At 36.3% G+C, this 25,515-nt stretch overlaps 5 protein-coding genes across 7 annotated transcripts; 3 read left to right on the top strand and 2 right to left on the bottom strand.

Annotated features, from left to right (window-relative positions):
* Nucleotides 1-84: 84 nt before the first annotated feature.
* LOC110846104 (integrin beta-PS) lies at nt 85-8,105 on the top strand. Of its 2 annotated transcripts, XM_022092736.2 has the most exons (22): nt 85-343; nt 435-553; nt 619-793; nt 882-912; nt 1,727-1,823; nt 1,907-2,003; nt 2,081-2,148; nt 2,236-2,264; nt 2,344-2,417; nt 2,494-2,587; nt 2,723-2,892; nt 2,980-3,116; nt 5,875-6,031; nt 6,135-6,307; nt 6,405-6,459; nt 6,539-6,688; nt 6,768-6,881; nt 6,959-7,006; nt 7,113-7,206; nt 7,301-7,531; nt 7,795-7,856; nt 7,921-8,105. In XM_022092736.2, exons 1-22 carry the CDS (start codon nt 179-181, stop codon nt 7,993-7,995), a joined length of 2,415 nt encoding a protein of 804 aa, XP_021948428.1. In that variant the 5' UTR covers nt 85-178; the 3' UTR covers nt 7,996-8,105. The 2 variants fall into 2 exon arrangements, with proteins under 2 accessions (XP_021948428.1, XP_035705525.1); XM_035849632.1 differs by lacking the exons at nt 85-343; nt 435-553 and having other exon boundaries at nt 653-793; nt 1,765-1,823.
* Nucleotides 8,012-10,394, bottom strand: LOC110846718. Its single transcript, XM_022093550.2, has 3 exons — nt 9,358-10,394; nt 9,061-9,252; nt 8,012-8,960 (listed from the first exon to the last, which is right to left on the bottom strand). The coding sequence occupies exons 1-3, from the start codon at nt 9,511-9,513 to the stop codon at nt 8,601-8,603; spliced, it is 708 nt and encodes a 235-aa protein (XP_021949242.1). The 5' UTR covers nt 9,514-10,394; the 3' UTR covers nt 8,012-8,600.
* A 1,163-nt stretch (nt 10,395-11,557) lies between these two features.
* LOC118434925 lies at nt 11,558-14,415 on the top strand. 2 transcript variants are annotated; one of them, XM_035849633.1, is made up of 9 exons: nt 11,558-12,160; nt 12,242-12,439; nt 12,554-12,698; nt 12,800-12,870; nt 12,956-13,015; nt 13,132-13,341; nt 13,468-13,660; nt 13,936-14,120; nt 14,224-14,415. In XM_035849633.1, exons 1-9 carry the CDS (start codon nt 12,098-12,100, stop codon nt 14,245-14,247), a joined length of 1,149 nt encoding a protein of 382 aa, XP_035705526.1. In that variant the 5' UTR covers nt 11,558-12,097; the 3' UTR covers nt 14,248-14,415. The 2 variants fall into 2 exon arrangements, with proteins under 2 accessions (XP_035705526.1, XP_035705527.1); XM_035849634.1 differs by having other exon boundaries at nt 11,664-12,050.
* Nucleotides 14,274-20,070, bottom strand: LOC110846920 (neuropeptide FF receptor 2). Its single transcript, XM_035849635.1, has 9 exons — nt 19,399-20,070; nt 16,491-16,633; nt 16,275-16,295; nt 16,170-16,200; nt 16,000-16,063; nt 15,774-15,884; nt 15,013-15,177; nt 14,895-14,927; nt 14,274-14,828 (listed from the first exon to the last, which is right to left on the bottom strand). Exons 1-9 carry the CDS (start codon nt 19,614-19,616, stop codon nt 14,541-14,543), a joined length of 1,074 nt encoding a protein of 357 aa, XP_035705528.1. The 5' UTR covers nt 19,617-20,070; the 3' UTR covers nt 14,274-14,540.
* Nucleotides 20,071-22,405: 2,335 nt separating this feature from the next.
* Nucleotides 22,406-25,480, top strand: LOC110846717 (succinate--CoA ligase [ADP-forming] subunit beta, mitochondrial). Its single transcript, XM_022093549.2, has 11 exons — nt 22,406-22,614; nt 22,774-23,015; nt 23,088-23,250; nt 23,325-23,589; nt 23,671-23,723; nt 23,906-23,960; nt 24,045-24,116; nt 24,469-24,593; nt 24,673-24,745; nt 24,874-24,920; nt 25,002-25,480. The coding sequence occupies exons 1-11, from the start codon at nt 22,558-22,560 to the stop codon at nt 25,164-25,166; spliced, it is 1,317 nt and encodes a 438-aa protein (XP_021949241.1). The 5' UTR covers nt 22,406-22,557; the 3' UTR covers nt 25,167-25,480.
* The last annotated feature ends 35 nt before the right edge of the window (nt 25,481-25,515 follow it).

Below are 25,515 nucleotides of genomic sequence, written 5' to 3'. Positions count from 1 at the left end.
ATCGATACCGCTTTTATTCGTATCGCTATACTTTCGCTTGTTCAAATAAGATAAGGCATGTAGATTAGTAAGTGATACAACATCCTCTCTTTTATCCACAAATTATTGAGCCACGGTGCGAAACTAAATTCTTGAATTTGCTTATTTTGCCAAAGTTGATAGCTATTTTGTCTCCGTCATGAAACCGTTTCTTCTAGCGTATATTATTATTATACTAGCCGCATTGCCCATTTCCGAGCAGGAAGAAGTCACTAACGAAGATGTCGCAATTGCATCGTGTGTGCACAGAACAAACTGTGCCGACTGTATTCGAGGTGTCGGTTGTTCCTGGTGTTCTCAAGGAGTGAGTTTTCTCTATTAAAAAATACACATTTAACTTATGCATAACACGAAACGTATTTATCTTATATAAATGAAATTAATCTTAATAAAAGAAATTTTACGTGGATGACGAACAACCAATTTCTCGATGCAATACGACGAATGGGCATATGACAATGGGTTGTCAAAGCCGATATCTTTTCATACCTGAAAATCGGGTCGAATTTATCAAGTGAATTATTTTATTAAATAAAAGAGTAGAAGAATGTGCTACTAATTTGAGTATGACCGCATTAGGAATGACGATGTTTCAAAGGACAAGAAGGGAAAAGTGAACATAAAACCTCAGAGACTGGATCTCAAACTGAGCCCTCGGATACCGGTCGAGATTGACGTAACCGTGATGCCAGAGGACTTTCCCCTTGACTTGTACTACTTGATGGACCTTACCTACACAATGGGAGATGATAAAGTATTTCATCTGTTAAAACATTTGTTCATCAAATAGGGCGTCTCAAAAATTTTGAGTCTGTTACTTATTAAATTGCTTTAATTTGTAGATATTTTTATCAAAAATGGGAGATCAACTTGGTAAGTTATTAACTGGGTGTTATTAAGATCCCTATTTATGACGTAGTTGTCTCAAAAATATCTCGCAACAAAAATACGGCGCGAACGCTTTTCATCCTGGTTTATTTTTCCCAAAAAACATATGTTATTTGTTTTGGGGGGACACGCATTCACTATATCTTGTATTGCATTTGTCGTAAAACTATTTTTATTCATGTTTTTACTCAACGCACTAAAATCTAACTCAGTACACAGTTGGTGGGTGGCCCTCACATAACAAATCTTGTTGGACTTGTTCACGCCAATTTTTTCAATTTTTAAAACTATTTTCTGAGACTTTGAAATCGAATTTTGAAATTCTGCCTCATGCCATTATAGATAATTAGCTGATTAATAAGATAGTTTTGAAATTTTTCAATTTTCATGAGCCAATTTTGCTGAGGTACAAATTTAATATAACAGGTGGTCTTATGCTTTTTACATATTTCTTGTACCTCAGCTTTCAAAAACCACCGAAATATTGAATTTCTTCTTCAAGTAGGACAACAACGGAAGTATCTATAATGGCACGAGAAAGAATTTTGAAATTCCGTCTGGCAGCTGAGAAATAATTCAAAATGTGGGGTTGTGACGTCATTGTTGTGACGTATGCTATGACTAATGGAGTCTCACGTTAATGCATCATAATATTATCCACCAATGAGTTGGCTCTCATGAAACAAACTAAATAAGTACTCTCGTTTTCTAATAATTTACAACTTAGCTAGCATTGGCTATTGGCAAATAATGCATGTTCAATATTTGTCGATTTATGTATCTCTAATTGTGTTTAAAGGAACAAGGTTACAGAATCTGACCAAAATGTATCAACAGGGGTTTGGCTCATTCATTGACAAAGTTACGATGCCTTACGTGCGAATGACTCCTTCATGGTATTGCATTATTTTATTTACGGAATTTTAATTAAGTGTCACGGAGAATTTGGTTTGATGAACTCATCGTATGGAATTTTAAGGCTAGAAACCCCTTGTTCTGGGAAAAAAGAGAATTGTACAAAACCATACGGATTCAAGCACCACCTTTCGCTTTCTCCCGATTTGAAACAATTCTCAGTGAGTCACTAGTACTTACTTATGCTAATAATAAAGAGCATGATACCTAATAAATTGGTCATGATGATGATGAATAGGAGAAAGTTAATGATGCTCAACTCTCTGCCTCCGTGGATAAACCGGAGGGAGGACTCGATGCTTTGATGTGCGTTTATCCCTTTTACTTTCTTTCTATACATACATCTTTCTTCTTAATGTTATGAAAAACTACAAACATTTGTTTCTATTCTAGGCAAGCAATGGTCTGTGGGGAACATATAGGTGCAACTTGCGTTACTTTCTCTCCCACTTTCACTATTATGATTAATAATATTCAATTTCTACTTCCTGTTCATTTAAGGATGGAGCAATGAATCAAGAAAAGTTATTATATTTGCGACAGACGCTCCATTTCATTCGGCTGGTGACGGAAAGGTTATATTTACGAGTCTGCCATGATATATACACGTACAATACATTTAATTAAAATTATGCAATTTCTTCAATTCAGCTCGGAGGAATAATTCGTCCAAATGATGGGAAATGTCATATGAATGCAAATGGAGACTATACTCACTCCACTTTGATGGACTATCCTTCCATAGGTATCATATTTCCAAATATATCGAAAATTGTTACCTACTGCAAACAATTTATTTACCTGTCCCATAAACATATGTGTAAATGTATAAATTAACGTGTAAATTATGCATTCATTACTAATTGTGGGCTAATTATAGCACAACTGAATCATCAATCAATTCAGAATTCTATCATTGTGATATTTGCCGTAACAAAGGACCATTTAGATATTTATCGACAACTGGCTCAGAGAATTGAAGGATCAAAGAGTGCTCTTCTCTCAGATGACTCGTCCAATATTGTGGAACTCGTAGTTCAGGAATATCAGGTTTCTTGGCAAACACTTTGTTCATAAAATTGTACAACATTGCTTTTTATTGCGAAACTTATCAATTTGGTATTTTTTGAATGCTAGAAAATTACATCTACAATCAAAATGAGTGACAATTTTGCAAAACAATACATAAATGTCTCGTACTATTCTGACTGCATAGAGAATGATGGGAGATACACGGATGTTTGCAATGAATTACCCGTGGATAAGCCAGTCAAGTATGTTACATAAGCATTACTTTGTGCATATTATAATCTTTATTGATCCATTACATCGGCATCAGAGGACATTTTAACTTGAAGTATTTATTGTTGCAAGCTTTCGATATTCATACAGAATTTCTTCATCAGGCAAAAATATATTTGTAAACTAAAATTCATGTGTACGTTTCCTCCTCCAAGTCAAGTTTTGTTTGATATCAAATAATTACATGGTTACATTTATAAATTTTTACGTGGACTTTGAGGGCTATTGTGTATATGTTAAAAAGTTTGTTAGTGTACTTGACCAGATAGGGCTGACTGCGACTCCTCTCGAAATATTCATCTTGTTAGTGGTACTTTTGATGAACAGTGCTTCTTTAAATTTCCGAAAATATCTTCTAGGTTCTTTTAGAATTAATTTATACGAATTTGGGTCCAAATTGTGTTCATGTTCATGCATGTGTAGAGCAACAGGAGATAATCTTACATTTCCACTTCTAATGGCATGAATGTGTTCCTGAATTCTTGTAGTATAATCACGCCCTGTTTCTCCAATATACTTTGCTGGACAATTACTGCATTGAATTGAATAAATCCCACAATTTATTGTTCTCGGTTTCTCTTTAGTGTTGGTTAGCATTCTGGATAACTTCGGGCCAGGAATGTAACCTATTTTCATTTCTAGTTTTCTTTCTAGAAATCGTGCAATTTTTGTGGTGGTTTCACCTGCCCACGGTAAAATAATTCTTTTGACTGGTTCGTCTAGTGAGTTGTTGTTATTGTTATACTGCATTTTGTTTTTGACTTTCTTCAGTCTGTATTCAATCATTTTTCGTGGGTAATTATTTTCTTCCAAGATTTTGATTGTGTATTTGATTTCATTCTCTAAATGGTCTTCATCTGACAGTCTTAAAGCTCTTGTCAGCAGGGTATCCGTTACGCCAATTTTGTGTGCCGGGGGATGAAAAGAGTGATAATTCAGGTACAAGTTTGTATGCGTAGGCTTCCTGTAAATTTGATGACCAATCGAGTTGTCCGGTTTCTTGTACAGCATGAGATCCAGGAAAGGTAATTGTCCCTGTTGTTCATCCTCAAATGTGAATTGAATGGATTCATGGAACGAATTGATTAGACTTAAAATGTGGCTTTTCCTTCGAATCCTTATTATGGCAAAGACGTCATCCACAAATCTACGCCAGTAGATAATGTTGCGATTGTTTTTGACAAGCTTTTTTTCCAATTCTTGCATAAATATTTCTGCGACTATTGGTGAGATGGGGGATCCCATAGCGGTACCTTCAGTTTGGTGATAAAATTTGCTATTGTATTTAAAATAGGTGGATTTTAAGCAAATTTTAATCAGCTCCATTAGATCATTGATTGAGAGTTTTGTCAGTTCATTTAGGTTATCATAATCGTGAAGTCTTTTTTTGATGATTTTCAGGGTCTCTTTTATGGGAACTTTTGTGAAAAGTGAGACAACATCAAAAGAAATCATTTGATCCCCTGGTCGTATTTTGATATTTTTTATTCCTTTCACGAATTCTTCTCCATTTTTGACAGTATATTCATGTTTCGAGGCTACTTTCTTCAAAATGTTGGACAACATTGCTGCAAGATTATATGTAGGGGAACTTCTGAAATCTACCACCGGCCGGAGAGGTGTGTCTGGTTTATGCACTTTAGATGCACCGTAGATAAGTGGAGCTCTGGGAGTTTTTTGATTTATTTTGGAGTATTCTGCATCAGATAACTTTTCATTTGTTTTCAATGAACTTGAGTGGACTTCAATTAAATCTGTGAAATCTGGAGTAGGATCTTGAATGAGTTCATCATAGGGGCCTTCATTGATCATTGTCTGCATTTTTTGGTTATAATCATTTTTGTCCAAAATTACCACTGCGTTTCCTTTGTCTGCCTTAGTAATACAAATGTTGTTATTTGTGGTAAGGGACTTGATCGATGAGGATATCCAAGTATCAATTTTGTTCATATAGTTTCCACTATTAATTTGTTTTTTCATGATGTGTGATACTCCGGCTCTGACTTGTTCCTTTTCTCTCTCCTCCAAATCGGTCTCGTGCAGTTTCAAGTCAATAATTGCAGCTGTATCCATCATTGTTACACGTATGTCTTTGATTGGGAGGGAGTAATTCAGACCTAATGAGAGTAGTTTTTGTTCATTCTCCGAGAGTGGATGAGATGATAAGTTATGGATGACTTTTTTAATGGTTTGTGGATTTTCCTTTGTTATCAGGCTTAATTTCTCGTTCATTAAAGTATTGAATTTGTTGATTTGCCGATTTCTGATACAATCATTGGTTTTTTGTCGTGTTCGATTTATTAGGTGACAAATCAAATGCCAATATTGTGGTAATTTACATCTAATTTGGTTCCGGAGTGAATATATTTTCTTGTCTATTTCGTATAGGTCTTGAAAATTCGACTTGATGAGTCCTTTGAGGATTTTTTGGTTTGTTTCTTCAATTTTTGTAAAATAAGACCTTGAGCCAAATTTTTTTGTGATGAATTGGTTGTGAAGTCCCCTGGGGATGATTTTCATTTTTTGGCATCTTCTTAAAAATACTGTATTGTTGTGGAATTGGATTTGACGTTTGTACATGAATTCCAGTTTTCGGATATCTTTGACCAGGGCTCCACCGTAGAGCGGTCTTAGTTGATTTATTATAATCTTTAATAGTAATAGCACTTAAATTATCATATGACTCGATATTGTGGATTCATACTCATGTATTTAAACTTTGGTGCATAGATTTAGGGTAAAAATTGAACTTTTACAATGTCCTACAAATAAGGATGACTGGACACAAATTTCTAAAATATACCGGGAGGGAAGGTTTCAGGATGGGCTTATCGTGGATTTACAGATGATGTGCGATTGTCCATGTAGTTATAATTCAAATGAATGGGTACGTTCCATCTCTGCGTACAAGTCACGTAGAATACGACGGGACGTGATTTATACAGATTTAGTTTGCGAACACTGTTTCAACTTTAAATATATACGAATAGGTAGAAAATTCGCCGAATTGTGGTGGAAAGGGCACTGAAAAATGTGGCTTATGCAGCTGCTATCCACCATTTTTTGGTGAATTCTGCCAGTGTAATGCGCATGAAAAAGCTGTTCCCGTTGACGAAAAGAAGGCGTGCATGGCAGATAACTCAACCGAGGTGTGTTCTGGAAGGTATGTATGTGTTACACGTACTTGTCCCAAATCTACACCCAGTTTTGGAATAATAAAAAATGATCTTGATATACATAAAGTCACTTTTCGATTTCAGAGGCTCTTGTTTGTGTGGCCACTGCGACTGCTCCAAAAGACATAATTCAGATGAGGTGCTTGTTACTTACGCCTTAGCAGTTGTATAAGACATGTTGATAAATGTTCACAATTTTTCTACGACTCTATCAACAGAAATATAGTGGCCGATTCTGCGAGTGTGACAATTTTAGCTGTGAAAAATCCAACGGAGAAATCTGCTCCAATCATGGTTCCTGTGTTTGTGGGGAATGCCAGTGCCAACCAGAATTCGAGGGAAGTGCATGTGACTGTTCAAAGGACAAGGTGATATCATACATCATTCGGAGGAAATGAAAAATCTAAAGGGTTACAAATTCACATGTCACCTGCATCTCCACCACAGGGCACTTGTGTGAAACCAGGCAGTGACGTCGTGTGCAGTGGAAACGGAAACTGCATATGTGGGAAATGCTCTTGTGAGGGAAAGCACAGTGGACAATACTGCGAAAAATGCTTGGTAAATATAGAATTATTTGAATCTACTTCGGATCAAGATGACTCAAGACATGGCGATGTCGCATTTATGTTTTTCAGCACGAAACATGTCCAACAAAATGTGAAGAGCTTACTCCCTGCGTGCAGGTATATAATATCACAAGAGCACAAATAACTATGTATAATATAGCTATTTTTCATACATACATATGCATATTATTCATACGTACTTTAAAAAAATAACTCAATTTAGTGCAAGGCATATGGCACTGGAGAATATGAAAATGCCGGAGAGTGTGAATTAAAATGCTACACCAAACCAATAGCCATTGTTGAGGTTATTTCACGTTAGTAAAGAAATTGATTTACTTGGGAATTTATGTAATTAATTATTCAAGATTTACTGGAATTTGATAAGTTGTTTTTCCTAAAATATTACAGAAGATTCCTCGTCGGACGATGAAGTCTTGTGCAGAGCTGAGGATGCCACAGATCAATGCGCGTTCTATTTTGTGTATGATCAAACTCCTGATGATCCTCGTTATATCGATGTTCAAAAAACAAAAGAATGTCCGCCCACGCCGCCAATTTTTTGGATTTTGATAGCCATTATTTCCATAATTGTGGTGGTGGGAGTGTGTTTAATTATTGCTTGGAAAGTATATGCAGAAGGTAAGTAAATTCATTTCACAAGACTTATCAAAAGTATGTACAAGTGCATTCGAAATCTAGGAAACTAAGAAATTAGTACCAAAAGTTTGAAGGGTAGGATAAGGCCATGAAAAGAAAATGTCTTTGCTCGGAGTTGTTCTGATTGAGATTTCATTACATGATATTGGCCAGTCTCAATTTACTCCGTAGTCTCAATTTGTCTATAATTACTCAGTTTGGTAATAATTTCATACTTTCACCGCTTACATGTATCTATTTTGTAGTTTCTGACCAGCGAGAATATGCACGGTTTGAGGGTGAAACACAGAAGGCAGCTTTTAAGAACGTAAGACTTTTAGGATGAATACATATTAGTATGTACTTATAATGTATAATCTTTTGTGAATTAGACCGAAAACCCATTATACCAAACGCCGGTGGCAACGTATCAAAATCCCATGTATGGAAAACAGATGAAACAATAATCAACATTTATAAAAGTTATACAAACCTCCTTTGAATACAAGTATATATTTTATTTTATATTTTTTGCGAATTAAAACAAGTAATTAAAATATGCGACTATTTTCATCAACATCTTCTTATATTACCTCTGACCTTCACATAAATACCATGCGCATATGTACATAAATACATAAATACATAAATACGTACTGTAAATCTTCGTTACAGTTTGAGAAATAAGTTTGCACAGCAAGCACATAAAGAGCATAATATAGTTTTCTTCAGCAACTATCAACTAATATTGGTACTTTCTTCTATATTCTCACGGCTTCACGCAATTTAGACTTGTCAATGTCGCATAATAAGTTCAAACCCCAGTCCAGAATCCTGTCCCAGCGTCCTCAACTGCAGATGATACAATTGAATTTGACGTGAAATATACGAACCCATATATTAATGGTTTAAGCACTGTCAACTGCATAGGGTTCAGGGCAGTATTGAATTCGTAGAAACGCAGAATCAGCACCACATTTCTCCTTCCTGAAGAGGAGACCATGTTTATGTATGGAGAGAGCATTGAGAAGAATGTCTCTGTCTGTTACTCTCTTATCTTATCATTATGAAATCAGACATACACCTCATGCACTGGAGCCTCTCTCCACCTTGCTAAGCGACAACTGAGCTGAGTGGATCTGACCCAGTTTTCTCCAGAAACTGCTTTGACTGCTGGTTCGTACTCCCACTCACGTCTGATTTTACATTGCAAGTCGCTCGCTACTGCACATCCAAATGTGCCCGAGAAGACCATGTCGAAAACAGCAATGTAGCAAAAGGCCCACACAACTTCCGTATTTGGTCGAAAACTTCCTGTTGAAAGCTCAAGGGAAGCTGTCAGAAAATAAATTAGTAGTCCCCCAAGACCCAACACTACAAAGACGGTGACAAATGTACAGTGTGAGGTTACCGAGTAGCATCGTAAATTCTCCTGCAATGTTCAATTTCGTTAATTTCAATCAACAGGAACGATCAGGACAGTTGCTGGTTGGGTTGAGGAGGGTGTAACTAATTTGATTTTGATTACTTACATTTCTCGTCGACCTAATCCAGAAGACTAACGCAGTAATTCGTGCACTCAAAGTTAAGAAAATGGCCATTGAAATGGCCACATGTTTCGACTTTGTAGAACTAATGTCCACGTTGGAGGACTGATGATCAGCACAAGTCGACAGTATGTTTAGCGACCAGCAGCCAAATATTATTTCTGATGTGGCACAAATCTAGATAACATGTACATACGTGTTACAATAGACCCGGAAGAAGGTATTATTAATGACAAGAAAGGTATTTTAATTTAATCAATGTTAACCACCTTAATTACTTACCAGAGACACAATGGTGACAATTTGTATAGAAATTTGTAAGTAGTGGAACCTTTTGTCTGACCACAGGAGAAAGTTCAGGTTTCCCCACTTCTCTTGGTTGAGTAGCATTGTCTTGTGTTTTAATCCAGCCTTGGTTCTCACACTTTCACTTTTCATTCCTTCAACTCTTTATCGTGTACTAATTATAAACAATGGTGAAAACAGGTACAAGTTCAACTAATGGGGCAGTACAAGATTTCGCGATGCTGTAAAAGCTGTGAACAATCATCAGTTGTTGACGTTATGCGCTATGTTTTACCATTTACCTACGCCACCCTTGTACTGTAGATTTAAGAAAACGCTCGTTATTTACATTTTATTAAGTACAATAAGCCCGGGGTTGCAACAAATTAGGAACTTTACTAGAATAATGGGAATTGTGTTATATAAACAATTTACATTCTGAACCACCAAATTTTCAATAGTATAAAAATAAAGATGTGACGCCAGATCTTGAAGAGCGTATTATAAATAAATTAATAAAACGACATTCCTCTTAGCAATTTTCCACGGCCTCAATTCGTCCTGCCTATCACAAACCGATTTCGCCGACTTGAGGTAAACAAACCACGACGACGTACGTACGTGTAGTATAACGTCAATTGGAGTAATAATAGAAAGCTGCAAAACTCCATACTCCAGGGAAGAGAAAGTCGAGAGCTGCCTTACATGCGAGTTGAACTGACTTGTATTAACCTATATGCGAACAGTGTCGCTTTAGCCCAGAGTGACAAGTAACGAAGGCAGGATAAAATAAAAAATTAAAACTGACAATTGAAAAAGTGCATGACTCGAAAGGATTTTACGACACGTGATTTTACAGAGAAAAAACTTTTACCACTTTGAAAAATTTTAAAAGTCGAATAAACTCGTGTTTACTTTCACCACATACTTTCTTTTGCAAACCACATGGGTTCACATTCTACGCCAATGTACTACTCGAATTATTGTGTATTGATTATTAGTTGGTTATGCGTATGCGACACGAGGGCCCACTTCCATTTCTCTTGTACGTATTCACTACTTATTACCACTCACTTCTGAACCTGGACATCATCGTTTGTCTCCTGAATAAAGAAATATAGCGCTATGCTGCGACCCTAAATAATGATGACAATAATAGGTGGCAGATGGATGCGGAAAAACGCGTTTTCGGCGTTTGCTTTCACCAGTTGAATGCATAAGCAGATTATTGAGTATTACATGCGCTACATAAAAATGATATATATACATATTTTTCTATGAAAATATTATTGCATATTTTGTATCCCATTTGTCAGTTGAATAGAAATTAATATTATCTGGGCAGAGCAGAACAGCAGTTTCAGAATGGTATAATCCATGGTCGAATCTGCTATGCTGCCTATTCTCCAGAGAGATCGAGAGGAATGAGATTATGCTGGATCTCTCTCTCCTCGGCTTTGAAGGGGATTGCAATTTGCAGACGGGATCTATGTCTCACTTAAGAAGATTGTTCCAGTTAGCAAAGGTGTCGTCGGTGTCCCCAAATCCTATTTATCCATAAGCTCCACATTCACCTTGCCTTGTGTCCCTCACGTCCTGCTTTTATTCCACACAGACTCGAACATTAGCTGTCCTAACGAACATGGATTATAGGAACGGGGTGAAATTGAGAAGGATGAGAAATCATGTTGCTTTCACCGCCGCCACTGCCGTCACCACCACCACCGTTGTTTTATGCAATAATAATCCGACAGTGTCGCATCCAATTTCCGTTCAAGCCTCCATCAATTTTATTCTAGTTGGGCGTATAAAGTTTCGTAAATTGATAACCTATACCAACATGTTTAATTTGATCAAAGTGCGTGTCCTTAATAGTAATATTCTTGAATACATTTCGCTTTTTTTAGTTGCCATATTTTATTGTCTAGTCCATAATAGTACGTAAATGTGGTAAATTTATATTGGTATCAAAGGACAATTGATTGTTGTTTTACGTAACAAAGAACACTAATATGGAATAAAAAATAAAAAGCCTCAGTTTTTACTTTTTTTATTGCATATCAGTGCACAATTTTTGGCCCAGAAATACGTACGACGGGGGCTAATTAAATATTAAATTTAAGCCAATCGTGATTTGCGCGTCTAAAAGGAAGGAAGCACTTGGAAAGCGGAAACAACATTGAATTAGCTATGACATTCTCTCAAAATGCTTTCATTGATATTTATTATATTTTTCACTCCAGAATGACAATCTGCATGAGCAGAGTTGCGAAGCTGTATAAATATGTGCAATTCGAAAGGTCAAATAATGTTACATATATTTACTCCAAATGTGCCTCAATTAATTGTCGTTCTCAAAGTGTCGTATGTATGAGATTCACATTCGAATAGTATTCAATAGAATTACATATCGCTTATTCATATATTGATATTGGCGACAATGTGGTGTTTCAAGCAGAACAGTTGTGACGTGGCGGCTCTATAGTTTTTTTATTCAGTTAAACTATTGTTAGACAACTATTCGTGATTGATTGTCACAATTTGAATGCATAATACACTCACGACCGGAAATCCCCAACATTTTGGGTAATGTTTTCAAAGTCGCCTTGCGTGAAAGTCGCCCAACAAAATATTTTCATACTAATGTTACACTCTCTCTTTCACACCTATCGTATACAAAATCCAAATATGTACGTAGTTCGTAAAATAAATTAAACAACTCGTTTAGCTATCCACCATGGGCTGCATACATTTTTATATTTTACTTTTAATAATTATTTCCCACATTTTTCGGACAATGGTACGGTTGACTGACAATGAGTTGTTTAGTATTTGTAGTACAAATTGGAATTAAATTAATTGAAAAGTTTTTAATTATTAGAGCTACCGAGCATTTCGACATAAGACTGAAGTTGAAGCTTTCTGCAGCCAGAAGGTGCACTTTATTGTCAATCCAAGTTTCACGTGCTGCAACATGTCTGTTGTTGAACCTGGCATCAATCTCCTTGAGAAATGGGATACGTGCACCTCGGAGGGATCTATGCAGGATGATGACGTGAATAATGCTTACCAAGCAGCAGTACGACATCACACTTGTCGATTTTCAGCATACAAATTTTGTGTTTACTGAAATTAGCTGATATTAGAACGGTAAAAAATAACCATTTTAAAGAATCTTGGTTTAATTCTATAGTGGAAAGTGTACTCTTGCATTATACAAACGAGAAATGGAGGGGAAAGCAAGATTACTCTAAGCAAATTTGCCAACTTGATGTCAGCCAAATATCCAGCAGAGATCCAAGCTAAAATAATGGAACAAGTTGCATCTGTCGAAGCACGTACGTGGATTCTGTTATAAATACAACTTCATGGGTATCCAATACATACTTCATTTAGATGATAATTTGTTTCTGGATTATTATGCACACATAATAAGCAGTGAGCACCGATGTTTCCGAGTTTGATCAACTAAACAAGTTACGTAGGACTTATTTCGACATCGAACTGCAAGTAATTATCCAAACATTGCCACAGCCCGTCATACTGGATGTCAGTGTCCAAGTCATGGATCTGAATAGTTCTCCTGACTTTGCAGGTTTGTAGTGAAACAGTCTCAGATCCGAGGAGCAGCAGCAGCAGAAGGGATTATGGACAGGTAGTATTTTGGTAATAAATTACACAGGGATCACAGCGATCACCTCGGAATGGCAACCACTGGCGCTATCACTTCGTTTATGGATGATTAATAATCTTTCCGATATTAATGTTCAGGATGGTGGTAGTTGTGAACCTTGGGAAGAAGAAATTCATCGTGGAGGACGATGTTGTGAGAATAGTTCATTTCCATTCGAAATCGGTCTTAACTCTCTCATGGACACAGCTCCAAAGACTGACTTGTGCCTGAAACAGTTGCAAAGCACTGTGTTCACAAAGTTGTCGCGTAACTTGTCTTGGGCCATGGAAAATGCAATAGCTAATATTGTAAGATTTTTAATTTCAGTTTCTCCTCACATATTTAAATCCCTAAACTTGTTCTTCGACAAGTACACGCATAATCATGTACCTCAGCCAAATGAGATTTTGTATCCAAGCATTTTGTTTGATCAGTGTGACTTATCATGCGAGTTGATGGAGAGGAGTGTTTTGCAGCCAAGTGAACTTCAGGATGAAGATTTGTTTGGCATTGACTTTCAGCAAATTGCTTCCCTGTTGACTCCAACCTGGTTGTTGCCGACACAGGTTCAAGATGATAGTGTTGCTTTCGCCATGCAAGCGTTTTCATTGAACGATACTATTGAAAGTATGTAATTCGATAATGCAAACTTACCTCAACCAGCGTAACATATTTACTATGAGCAATTCAACTCATTGTCAATGGTCATGCCATATCATATCATATCACTCCCTGTTCTGACTTGAACTACGATGTCTGTCTGTGTCATGACACAATGGAGGAGTGTTCTGTTTTTGTTTTGAACCCTACTGTCAACTTTGACATTTGGGCTAATTTTGTATTTCTACTCGTTGAGGGCAATGTAAAACAACGAATATTTATTTACTGCTGTGATCAAACAGGAATCAGGTCCTTTGAATTTGCTGATGTTAAAGAAACCAAAATCTTTGAGGACAATGGTGAAGAGAGTGGAGTGGTATTGGAGTCTACAATACAGACGATCCCGGACTCACTTGTACATATTCCCATCATTTGCTCCGCACACAATGAGATTTTGGCTTACATCGAGCTCTTTCTCTACTCTGAGGTGAGGAAAAGTAGCTTTGCTATAAGATAAATCGTAAACTACGCAGATTGGTTAAAATGAAACTGGAAAACTAATTTACTTTTGGATCACTAACTATTTTTAGAAGAGCTGCAATGATGGTTCATGATTACGTATTGCCGTCCTTGAAGGAAGTGAAGATTTTTCTGGATAATCAGAATGTATTTGCTATTAAATCTAAAAATATCAATTTGACAAAATTAATAATTTGAGAATGCTAACGTTTTAATTTCTTGGACATGCTACATATTCGTAAATACATATATATGTACATATACCCCAGTTTATCACTGCACTTACTCCAACTCTAGCATATTTACCAGACAAACTACTTACGAAACATATTGTTGGCCTTGAGGAGAACATAATATAATATTAAGCTTTAGGGGGGGGGGCAAAATTTTATCTCCGTACAGAGTGATACCAGTCCTTTGCAAGATTTCTGAAGTTTCTTGTTAGACAATATAAGAACGGGTTAATCGAACTATTTGCATGTCCTAAAAGGATTAGGAATCTGTGCAATTTTATATAAAGGTCATACTCCGAGGTCTCAGAAGTGGATGTCCCAGGCTTGGTCGACGACGACGGGGCTGTATAGTCCAGAATTAAGCCCAATACGCTGGAGGGGAGCCAGCAAAAGGCGAACACTATGGCAAGAACCATTAACGTTCGTGCCACTTTTCTCCTTTCCTTCAAATTTCAATACCATCAAATTGATACCATCTTTCAATACCAGCAATTGATACCATCAAATACCTTCATCAAATTGATTGTGGCCAAGGTGTAGATCTGTTGCAGATAAATACTTGTGACCACTTTATCCGTGACCTGGGCACGAAGTAAGACTATCAAACTTAACATGACTTTGACTAACCTGAACTTGTCTCGTGTCATCGTTCATCTCTGGGAACAAGTGAACTTCTCGAAGTGTGCACCCCATCAAGGCATAGGCGACGACCATAATTATTCCCGGAAGCGCATATACCACGACAAAAACTACTGAACCAAATAGTCGTTGAGTGATAGAGTTGCTCCATTCCTGTTGAATTGTATTTAAAAAATCATCCAGAAATTCTTTCTACTAGTAACATTTCCCCGATGAATATATTATGCATATCCTCATTTAGGAGAATGTAGTAAAAGGATAAATCTCGTCAGAGAAGGATCAGGATAAGAATTTTCATCCTTTGTCTTCATCAATCAACAGAGCAGGGCTCCACGTAAAAACTCGATAAATAGCTTAATTCATGTACGTCAAGTTATGTAAAGCTGGTATAATTCGGCAAAAATAAGGACTATGGAATTTTTCATTGATTATAAAAGTTATTCTTGGAATGAAATATTTCAATCAAATAGTTGAACGAATCGACGAACTGTGAGCTCGATATGCTTTGGCATGTATGTACGTCTGTATGCACAGATAAATGTTGAATGGGAATGTTAATCTTCTAAAAGCGATGACAAAACAACTTCACAATAAAGGAATGACAATAGTTGACTCATCCTCAGCCAATCAATAACCTGATTCATTCCACACCACATTCAGAATATAGAACGACTCGTGCCATTTGATCTGATTTGGGAGACATCACATAACATTCAACGCGATGATACTCACGTACTCAAAATACTTACCTCCAAACAGAATACAAAATCGTGTGTGAGAAATCTGAACCCGTCGGTCCGACGGACGTACAAAATCGGCGAAAACATGGACAAGGAAATCACCCAAATGAAAAATATCACCTATGAAAAGAGTTTTTGGATGATTTATGTTAATAAAGTTTGCATATAATTCTTAGTTGACATGCAATTTTATGATAACTAAATTAGAAAATGAATTAAGTTTCATGTAACGTACTTTTAACGTCAGTTTTTTTGTCACAAAATTTTTCCTCTTGAGTGGATGCCTAATTGCCAGATACCTATTTGCATAATATATAAATGAGACTGGTGTTTCATGAACTTACATGGTTGCAATTGGAAGTTTTTCTTAATAAATATGTCAAATGCGTATTATGCACATTGTACCTGTCCAAACTCATGGCTGTTAATGTGAACACTGGGGAAATACGAGAATATCAATAACTTATTCTATTTTATTATGCAGTTTAACTTGTCTAAAAAACTAATTACCTGAAGCTCCTACGGCCACTCCTAAAATAAGAATCATTTTTTTAAACAAGAAGAATTTATTGCAGGAATTATCAGACTTGCAAGTTTTGTTTTAACGAACATTATTTCTCATTTGACGGATGCAATATCATAATTAGAGTACTCGCACAATCCTTCTAATTATAATGCATACATTAATGAGATACAAAATTAAAGAATATCAAAGTTGATAATTACCTTGCATGTAATGGCTTGCCTTACAAATGAAATCTCCGAATAACCATGCACTGTGAATTGCTTGACCTACGGCGGCAGGCATGCAGATCAGAGAGACGAGGAGGTCAGCACAGGAGAGATTTAGAAGGAAACAGTTTGTCACGCTGTAAAATCAAAATCATTGCTATTAATAAACAATAATTGCAATGTTGAAAGTTGTTGATTCCGAAAAGAAAAGACGAATTCTGTTTGACTTTACGAACATGAAACTTTCCCTCCGTTTAAATACTTTCTCTTTGCGATCTAAATGTGTTGAAAATGGCATGAAAACTTCTGGTGAAAGCCATTTTTGGTAGAATTCCAGAAGGAAAATATCCACCATATTAAAAAAAATATCGGATAGAAATTTTCAATAGGTCGTCATTAGATATAAGACCCGAAAGTTTGATTCGCCGGGGACGAATTAATTTTTCTTTAGGGTTGTTATTTCCCTTCCTGAGTACATTCATAATAGCGAAAATAATTATTGTGCCACCAACTTTTAGACGCTGTGCAACTTCAACTCACGACAATGTTTAAAACAGTTCATTTTATGCTTCATGATTTTCAATCCAATATAATTTACCGATAATTGGTAAAGGTACAGTTTGGTTGAGAGAATATAAGTAATTGCATTCTCTCAACCAAACTGTGCTTCACAAAGTACTGCCTCCAGCATGTTATATGCATTCAAATTTATTAACAAATTGTTAACCAGTATCATTCTAGAATCGAGAACCACTTCTCCAGTTTGGGTGAAAGTACTATAATTTAAGTCGTCGAAGGAAAGGAGCACGGGCTTCAGGAAACACAATATGGACTTGTTTGCTCCAGACAACAAAAGAAATTGTCTAGTTTCCAGTCTATGTGATCGAATGTTTCATCTTTTGCAGGAAAAAACTATATTGCTCTCAGAAAACCCAATTTTGTTAATATAGACTCGTCTTATGGTGGTAGATATATGTACATGAGCGCCGTATGAGTAAACAGTCCAGTTTTCCGTAGCATATTCAAAACTTGAATAAACTGAAAAATCTAACAAATTTATATCGGATCAGGCTGTTGTAACCTGCATGTACTGTACACATGTGCAGAATCTTCAAAAATGGTAAACAAGCTTAGGTCGACGATTGTAAGTACATTGTCCATATGCATGAATATCACATTACATGTTATTGGCATCGCCACTTGTTCGTGTTATTGTTACTGGGATTAAGGTCGACCAACAGTAGATAAGTTTTCCAAACCTCGTATTTTTAGCCTTTCAGAGAAAAACATCTTGTGTATTCCTGTATTTGTGAATCATTTAGCAACTGTAATAATAATAATTGCACAACAAAGCAACACAAACTAATAAGCTCGTCCATGTATGTTGCTTCATGGCAAGATGTTGGTAAATTCTCAATAACGACATCAAGTGGAAATGTTATATATCAACTAAGATGAAAGATATCATATCAATCTTCATCATTGTCATAATTTGCTCTTTTCTGACCATGCGAGATTGGACAGTCATTGTTGTATTTCTCCTTGTCAGTGTGTCACCCGATTTGTTATCTTGGATTGTGGCAGTATTATTACACTCGTCTTTTTTTGACCAGGGCTTTCTTTCAAATAATCCATTAAAGATGTATGGATTACAGGGAACGAGAAATCGGCGGCACACAATGATCGTCTTTACATTTTCCAAGCCCAGCGTACTGTTCAGCAGATGGGCATCCAGATAAAAAGTAGATTAAAACATTCTACTGTCCAACCACTGTCGTATGCAGTGCTTGAGCCCTAATAAGTTTCTCGACAAGATTTATATCGCACAACACGTTTGTATGTTCAAAGAGAATCAAGCACCACATTCCATCATGTGCTTTACCAGAAAATTGGAAATGTTCTGGAAATTAGAACGCTCACACCCCTTCCTCCATATATAATTGTCTCCGTCCATTGTTCTCCCTCAGGGCGCATAAACTTTTTGTTGTCCGTGGTTTCTCCTAAGGGGGTGGTGCAAGGATGAATATTTTTTTCAAAAAAATCGAAATATCGAAAGTTGGGGAATTGCATGCAATTTTGCCATGAATTTGGTTGTTAGCCTAATTTGACCAATTATAATATTCTGTACCAACGACCTTATCCGACCTAGATGACCCATACTGGTCAACCACTTGACCGATATTAGCAATCTCCGAGCTTATTCTTCATTTTCGGAGGTGAAGGCTAGGATAAAATGTATTTATTTCATTTTTGAAAAGTGGTTGACAACCAAATTCATGGCAAAATTGCATGCAATTCCCCAACTTTTGATTTTTCGATTTTTTTGAAAAAAATATTCATCCGTGCACCACCCCCTTAGGAGAAACCACGGACAACAAAAAGTTTATGCGCCCTGGTTCTCCCTATATCATTTGAGCTACCCATTAAATACTCCACCAGTACCTCCTGTTTTTCTGCTTATATAACAAAATCAACCTCAGTTGCTTGTTTCCTGTGGACATTTGAGATATGCATACATTTAGGCACACTTGAACATTTCCTCTGTTCTGTTATCTGTATTCAACTAAAAACCAATTAATGAAACTGCATGGACATGGATTACGTGGATGAGAAAGTTTTCTCCAGTGGTGTGCGTCAGCATCAACTAATTTCATTTTACCCCGACTCTTCCATCACAACCACTTTCATCTTCCTTAATGGAAAGGTGCAAGTGTTTCCTTCTTGTCTTTTCCAGTCAAGACTTTCTCTCGTGAAAATGTATTTGTGTTTCGTAACCCAACCTATCACACTTCTCTGACTCTGTTCATAAATATTGCACAATACAAATATCACAAACGCAGAAATAGAGTGATGTCACACATTTATTTCAAAACATTAAGGTATGAAACAAACCGAGACTTACGTTCGGAAGGAGCGATACTTGATGAACACAGCAATGACAAAAATATTTGCAATGAGAGCGATGAGAAAAACTGGGAGATAAATCGCAATCAGGAAGATATTCTCAGGGTGATGGTACAAATAATGGTGATCCCAAGTAAATTCTTCCAAAATGTCATTGATGCTCACGTTTCCGTTGTGAAACGCTGTGGTGTTCACTTCAAACCAAATGTCCCTCATTTTTAACCAGTCTTTAAACAGGATTTCCAACTCTACAAAGAACTTTCACTCATAAATCAACGTAAGTACTACACGCGAATGGAAACTGCCAACAGATCAAACTGGTCCTAGTTCAACCTTGTTATTGTTGCCGATATGAAGTACTACTGTATGAACTCAAATAGACAAATATTAATTTTCTAAGACCATTGGATTTATTTTATCTTATTTACTGGCATTCAACTAAAACCCACAGCGTTATTGACAGCCCGGGTGGTAAACCCAGTGTGTATGTACGTAGCGGTGATATTCTGTGCAAATGATATCCAGAGGTAAATCAGTTATAACTGAATAACTGTAAGTTTCTATCGAGTTTGTGATGACGGCTCGTAAGTTGGGTTGAAATGAGACTGAGTAGGGGAAGTTGCAGCTAGTCTATTCTGTCCTCGTCTCATCTTCCTATGTGAAAATCCCACTTTCACTTCTTCGGACTTTCGAGGCCTTCTCAAGTGTGCTCAGAACATACATACACTCAAATGCACACCGAGGCCGCTGCTTTCCATTACGCGTGACGAGGTAAGGTAAACGGATGAGAGGGTTCGAGTTAGAAGTAACTTAGTTCGCATTTCGTTCAACTATGGCCATCAGGTCAATGCGAGGAGGACGAAATTGCACTTTTTCTGATGCTACAGAGCTCAGTTGACAAGCACTCGATCTGGGTGACGAATTACTCGTCGTCACTCCTTCATCAGGAGAGAACGCCCAGAAATCTCATTCCAAATGTTGGAACGTGGTGGTACTGTGCTACCCCTTTAATCTCGAGATTTTAACCAACGTGAGAACCATAACATTTGGTTAATCTACAGATTGCCTCGTAAAGCCCAGCATTAAATTTATTACTCTTATATGTTCATTACCATCTTCAATGTTCATTCCAACCGCAAACATGTGTACAAGGTTGTGCCAATGACCATTTTGTGTGGAATCATTAGTCAGCATTGTCAATAATTCTACAAAAGTTTTGCAAATGTTCAGCTTAGGCTCAATTTTTTTCAGAATTATAAGAACCTCGTCTACATCATTTCGAGAAGTACTCTTCTTTGACTGGTTGAGAGATTTTCCTTCTCCTCCGAAAGCCGCTTAACGATCTGTTTTCGCCAAGGCATTTAAACCCATTTGGGCAAAAATACCTCAGGGCGGGCGAATCAGATTTATGGGGACATTTTTTTACTCTAGGAAAGAGATGCATGGATGTATACATAAATGTAAAGGTGGATTGAAGCAAAGAAAGTGGTTCAAGTGTATGCATGAGTAAACCGGGATTGATGTAGAGAATCAATCTCCCGTTTTCTAACTCGACGCGTTTCGCTCTCTGTGTTAAGTTAAATTCATGTCATTCGTCACTGTTATCACGTTTGCTCGTCTGAATTTGTTGCATGGTTTAAGAACCATAAGATGATATGTACAGCAAGGTTCAGAATTATTACTCGCCTACATACAACAACCGTATGTTTCCCTAAAAGCAATATTCCTTAATTCAATTTAGTGAATGATTCTAAAGTAAAGTTTACGTTTCTTCATGTCATTTCTAAACTGGAATTAATATTTATTTGATGATGTAAAAAAATATAAAGTTCAATTCTGCCAACTTTTTCACAAGACACTTTTTTTGTCGAATGAATCCCTTTATTCAGAAAAATTACTTCAGACGCACTGCCGGATCTGTATTTTTAGCATTTTCACGGAAGACAAGTTGAATATCAAGTGTCATTCTGGAAATTGATGGTCAGCATGGATTTAACTTTATAGTCTGTTATTTGATTGAAGATTCAGAGTTGAAACCCTCTCAGATTTTCCGATTTCAGGGCAGTTGAGACACGTAGCATAAATCAAAGAACACATGCCGTCATCACATTTATCATTCGAGATCAAAAGCTTATTGTCATCCTTGATGTCACTTGAAAAAATGTGTCGACACGACATCCGCAAAATCTACAACGTCTAATACGAGCTCGTCAACATGATTGCATCATTTTTTTGCTGTTATCGTACTGGTTTTTATTAAACAGTTGTATATATTTAGTAATGATACAAGAATACACAAAAAATAAATATAAATATAAATATTTTAAAATTTCTCGGAGTATTAATATGATGTGTCACACATTATCTGAAAATATCAAACGTCTTGCAAAAATTGTAAAATCGACGATATTTAGAAAGTATGTATTTGTATAAGTACATATAAAGCTTACCTAAAGCTTACAAAATGATAAAACAAAATTTTATGATTAATTATAAAGGAGATGATGAAACTTTTTAATTTTCTATCTAACTTGACTGACGAAGTTCACTGTATGTGAAAGATAGCTATCAATAAACTTGAAAGTATAAAGAAAATGTCCTCCGATGAAGATGAAATTAATTCAATAATAATACGAGGATTGAAACAATTATCTCTAAAAATATGAATGAGATGATTTTTAATTATAATTTAATTAATGATTCAATGATTTTCATTTCATTTGTACAAAGAGTTGCAAGTACGTAACAAATAAACATTTACATGCATAATATAACTGAAGAGAAAGTTGTTTCTTGTACAATGGTCAGTAATAAAGAAATATCATGCTTTTTATTACAAATTGTGCTCTGCTTATTAAGATGTTAATGCATATTTGGAAAATACAATGGAATTTTAGATTGGGGTCAATGAAGTAGCTGAAAAGTGAGGAGAAAGTTGAGTGGAGAAAGCCCGAGTTTCCTCTTTGCAGCCTCCGAGTGACTAAATCCAGCGAGTGAAAATCCGTTTCCGGGAAAACAAGGATCACAAATCCCAACCCCAGACCCATTAATTTATCGTCCAAAATCAAACCCAATTTGATATTCTTGCTGGTTTTCCACCACTACACCGTCACTAGTAATTATATTTGTCGATAAGGTGTTATCAAGTGGTGTAAATATGGCACATCTCCTGAGTAAAACAGTTCCGGCATTAACGCGTATGCTGAACCCTCAAGTAAGTCACACAACGCTAACTTTAGTATTTTGCTTTTTCTTTTTCAAAATTATTACTGGCACCTTTCTAAATTATTAAACTGGTCGTTTTTTAGATTTGCATTCCAAAGGTCCGACATTTTATTAATTTGTGTACATTTGTGGTTTTGTTGGGGAACAGGCAGTATTACAGGAGTCGAAACGATTCTTGAATGTTCACGAATATGTAAGTTACACTATTCTTAAGAACAATGGGATCCCAGTTCCCAAATTCGGAGTGGCGAAATCGGGTCCTGAAGCGGCAAAAATCGCGAAAGACCTTGGAACCAAAGATTTAGTTATTAAGGCCCAAGTGTTGACCGGGGGAAGAGGAAAGGGACACTTCAAAGGCGGCTTGAAGGGTGGAGTCAAGCTAGTTTATTCGTAAGAGTTAAACACCTAAAATGCGCATTAAAATATTGTGTAGAAGATTTAAACTTAAAATCTTTTATTCAGTCCAGAGGAAGCAGGAGACCTTTCTTCACAAATGATTGGGGACTACTTGATTACAAAGCAAACCGGCGAAGCAGGAAGAATCTGTAACATGGTCATGATTACGGAGAGAAAGTACCCAAGAAAAGAGTACTATTTCTGCATCATGATGGAAAGAGCGTTTGGGGTACAGTTATTTATGGAGAGTGAATTAGTAATGTATAAGAATAATGTTAAAGTCAGATCATAATCAAATTTCAGGGCCCAGTCATAATCGCATCGTCTCAGGGAGGAGTTAACATTGAAGATGTAGCAGCGGAAAACCCTGACGCCATTCTCAAAATACCAATTGATGTTGTTGAAGGCTTAAGTGCTGCCAAAGCTCTTGATGTTGCACAAAAGCTTGGTTTTGGAGATCGGGCAAAAGAAATTTCAGAAATGTTCTTAAAAGTGTACCAACTGTTTGTGAAATCAGATGCCCTCATGGTCGAGTTGAATCCCTTAGCCGAAGACTCAAATGGAGAATGTAAGCTTGACAGACAGAATTATTAGATAAATATTGAAGGTTTTGTGATGTACATACAATACATTTTGTAACATTATACAGTTATCAGTTTGGATGCTAAAATCAGATTTGACGACAACGCTGACTTTCGACAGGTAAGTGTACTAATGACGCTAAGTAATAATTATTGGAAATTTGATTAGTTGAATATTTGTGGATACATATTTTTGAAAAGTACTGAGTAGTTAGTGATAATGATTTTATCATATGTTTTAACATATATATAAGGGATTTTAAACATTGAAATGCAATAAAAATGTCGTTGTCTATCCTTTAGAAAGAAATATTCTCGTTCAGAGATTGGGCTCAAGAAGACGAAAAAGAAGTAGAAGGTTAGATCGGACGTTATTACATAAATTTAATCACACCGATTACCAGCATTCTGTTAGCTAATCTATTTTGTTTTTATTCCCAAGCTGCGAAGCATAATTTGAATTATATTGCTCTTGATGGGGATATTGGATGTCTCGTAAATGGGGCAGGCTTGGGTAAGTAAGTCTATTTGTACAATAACGGCGACAAATAACTTCTTGCAATGAAATTCGAAATTTAGCCATTAATCTTTCTCCACAAACTAAGATTGCTATGATATGTACTACCAAATGCGTCGTTCACTTTTTTTTAAGTCATCCACCAGATAACGATTGCTTGACTTTAATCTGGGGAAATCGTGGCATGAAAAGTTTTTTTTTACACTTTTCACCACCAAATGCCAACAATAATTCTTATCTCATTTTTTTAAAATATTTTTTTTCCAAAACCGTGAGGTTATAGGATGTTAAAATTATATATAAAAGCAACATTTCCATTAGATAATAATTAGCCACTTCTTTCGTACAGCCATGGCCACGATGGACATCATCAAACTTCATGGTGGTGCACCTGCCAACTTTCTCGACGTTGGAGGTGGTGCTACCGCTGCCCAAGTGAAAGAAGCCTTCAAAATTATTACTGCCGATCCTAAGGTCAGATAAAACGAAGCGCTGTAGTGTACATACATCAAATATATTCAATACATCCTATTGATCCTATGTGTATATGTAGGTTCATGCCATTATGGTCAACATTTTTGGAGGCATTATGAGATGCGATGTTATTGCAGAAGGAATTATCGCAGGTATTTGAGAGTACTTTTTGTTGTAATGAGAATTAACGAGCTTTACTTTATGATAGTAATGAAGGGAGCGTACATATTGGTTCGTCTTATTTCACTTGCACTAATAATTTGTGACTTTTTATTTACAGCCGCAAAAGAACTTAACCTGAAAACACCCATTATTGCCAGACTCCAGGTAAGCTGAATTTGGAATGCAAATTAATATTACTCCCATAACTAGAATTCAAATTCATTAGTCAATTGTGGTCAATTATAGGGAACCAACGTAGACGATGCAAAAGTGCTTATTGCTAGCTCGGGTCTAAAGATTTTAGCCTGTGACAACTTGGATGAGGCCGCACGTCTTGCCGTAAAATTGTCCGGAATCGTAAAGTTGGCTCGATCTGCTAAAGTTGACATCAACTTTGAGATACCTATTTAAAGGATATTTTACTCAGTTCCCATTGGACAAAATTCAAACTTTAGTCTCATAAATGTATAACAGTAGCGCTAATGGAATGTAACACGAAATAATTTATAGTGAGTGTTATATTATGTCCATATTATTTCGCACCCTCTCGTCCAGCCAACTTCTAATCGTTATGTAATAATATCATCATTTATGTTGTCCTGTACCTGAACCTTATTTTGTCCCCATTGGCTTTATAAAATCCGGTTAAAAAATGTAGTAGACGAATTATATATCCTCTCATTGACACAGCCATGCAACGTTAATAAAAATTACTGTCACCTTAATGGTTGGATTTCCAAAAATGCCGAGTATTGACTTA

Source organism: Folsomia candida, unplaced genomic scaffold (genome assembly GCF_002217175.1).
Source record: "Folsomia candida strain VU population unplaced genomic scaffold, ASM221717v1 Fcan01_Sc003, whole genome shotgun sequence".
In the NCBI taxonomy this organism is placed as follows: Eukaryota; Metazoa; Arthropoda; class Collembola; order Entomobryomorpha; family Isotomidae; genus Folsomia; species Folsomia candida.
Note: the sequence above shows the minus strand (reverse complement) of the source record. Positions and strands in the feature narration are given on the sequence as shown.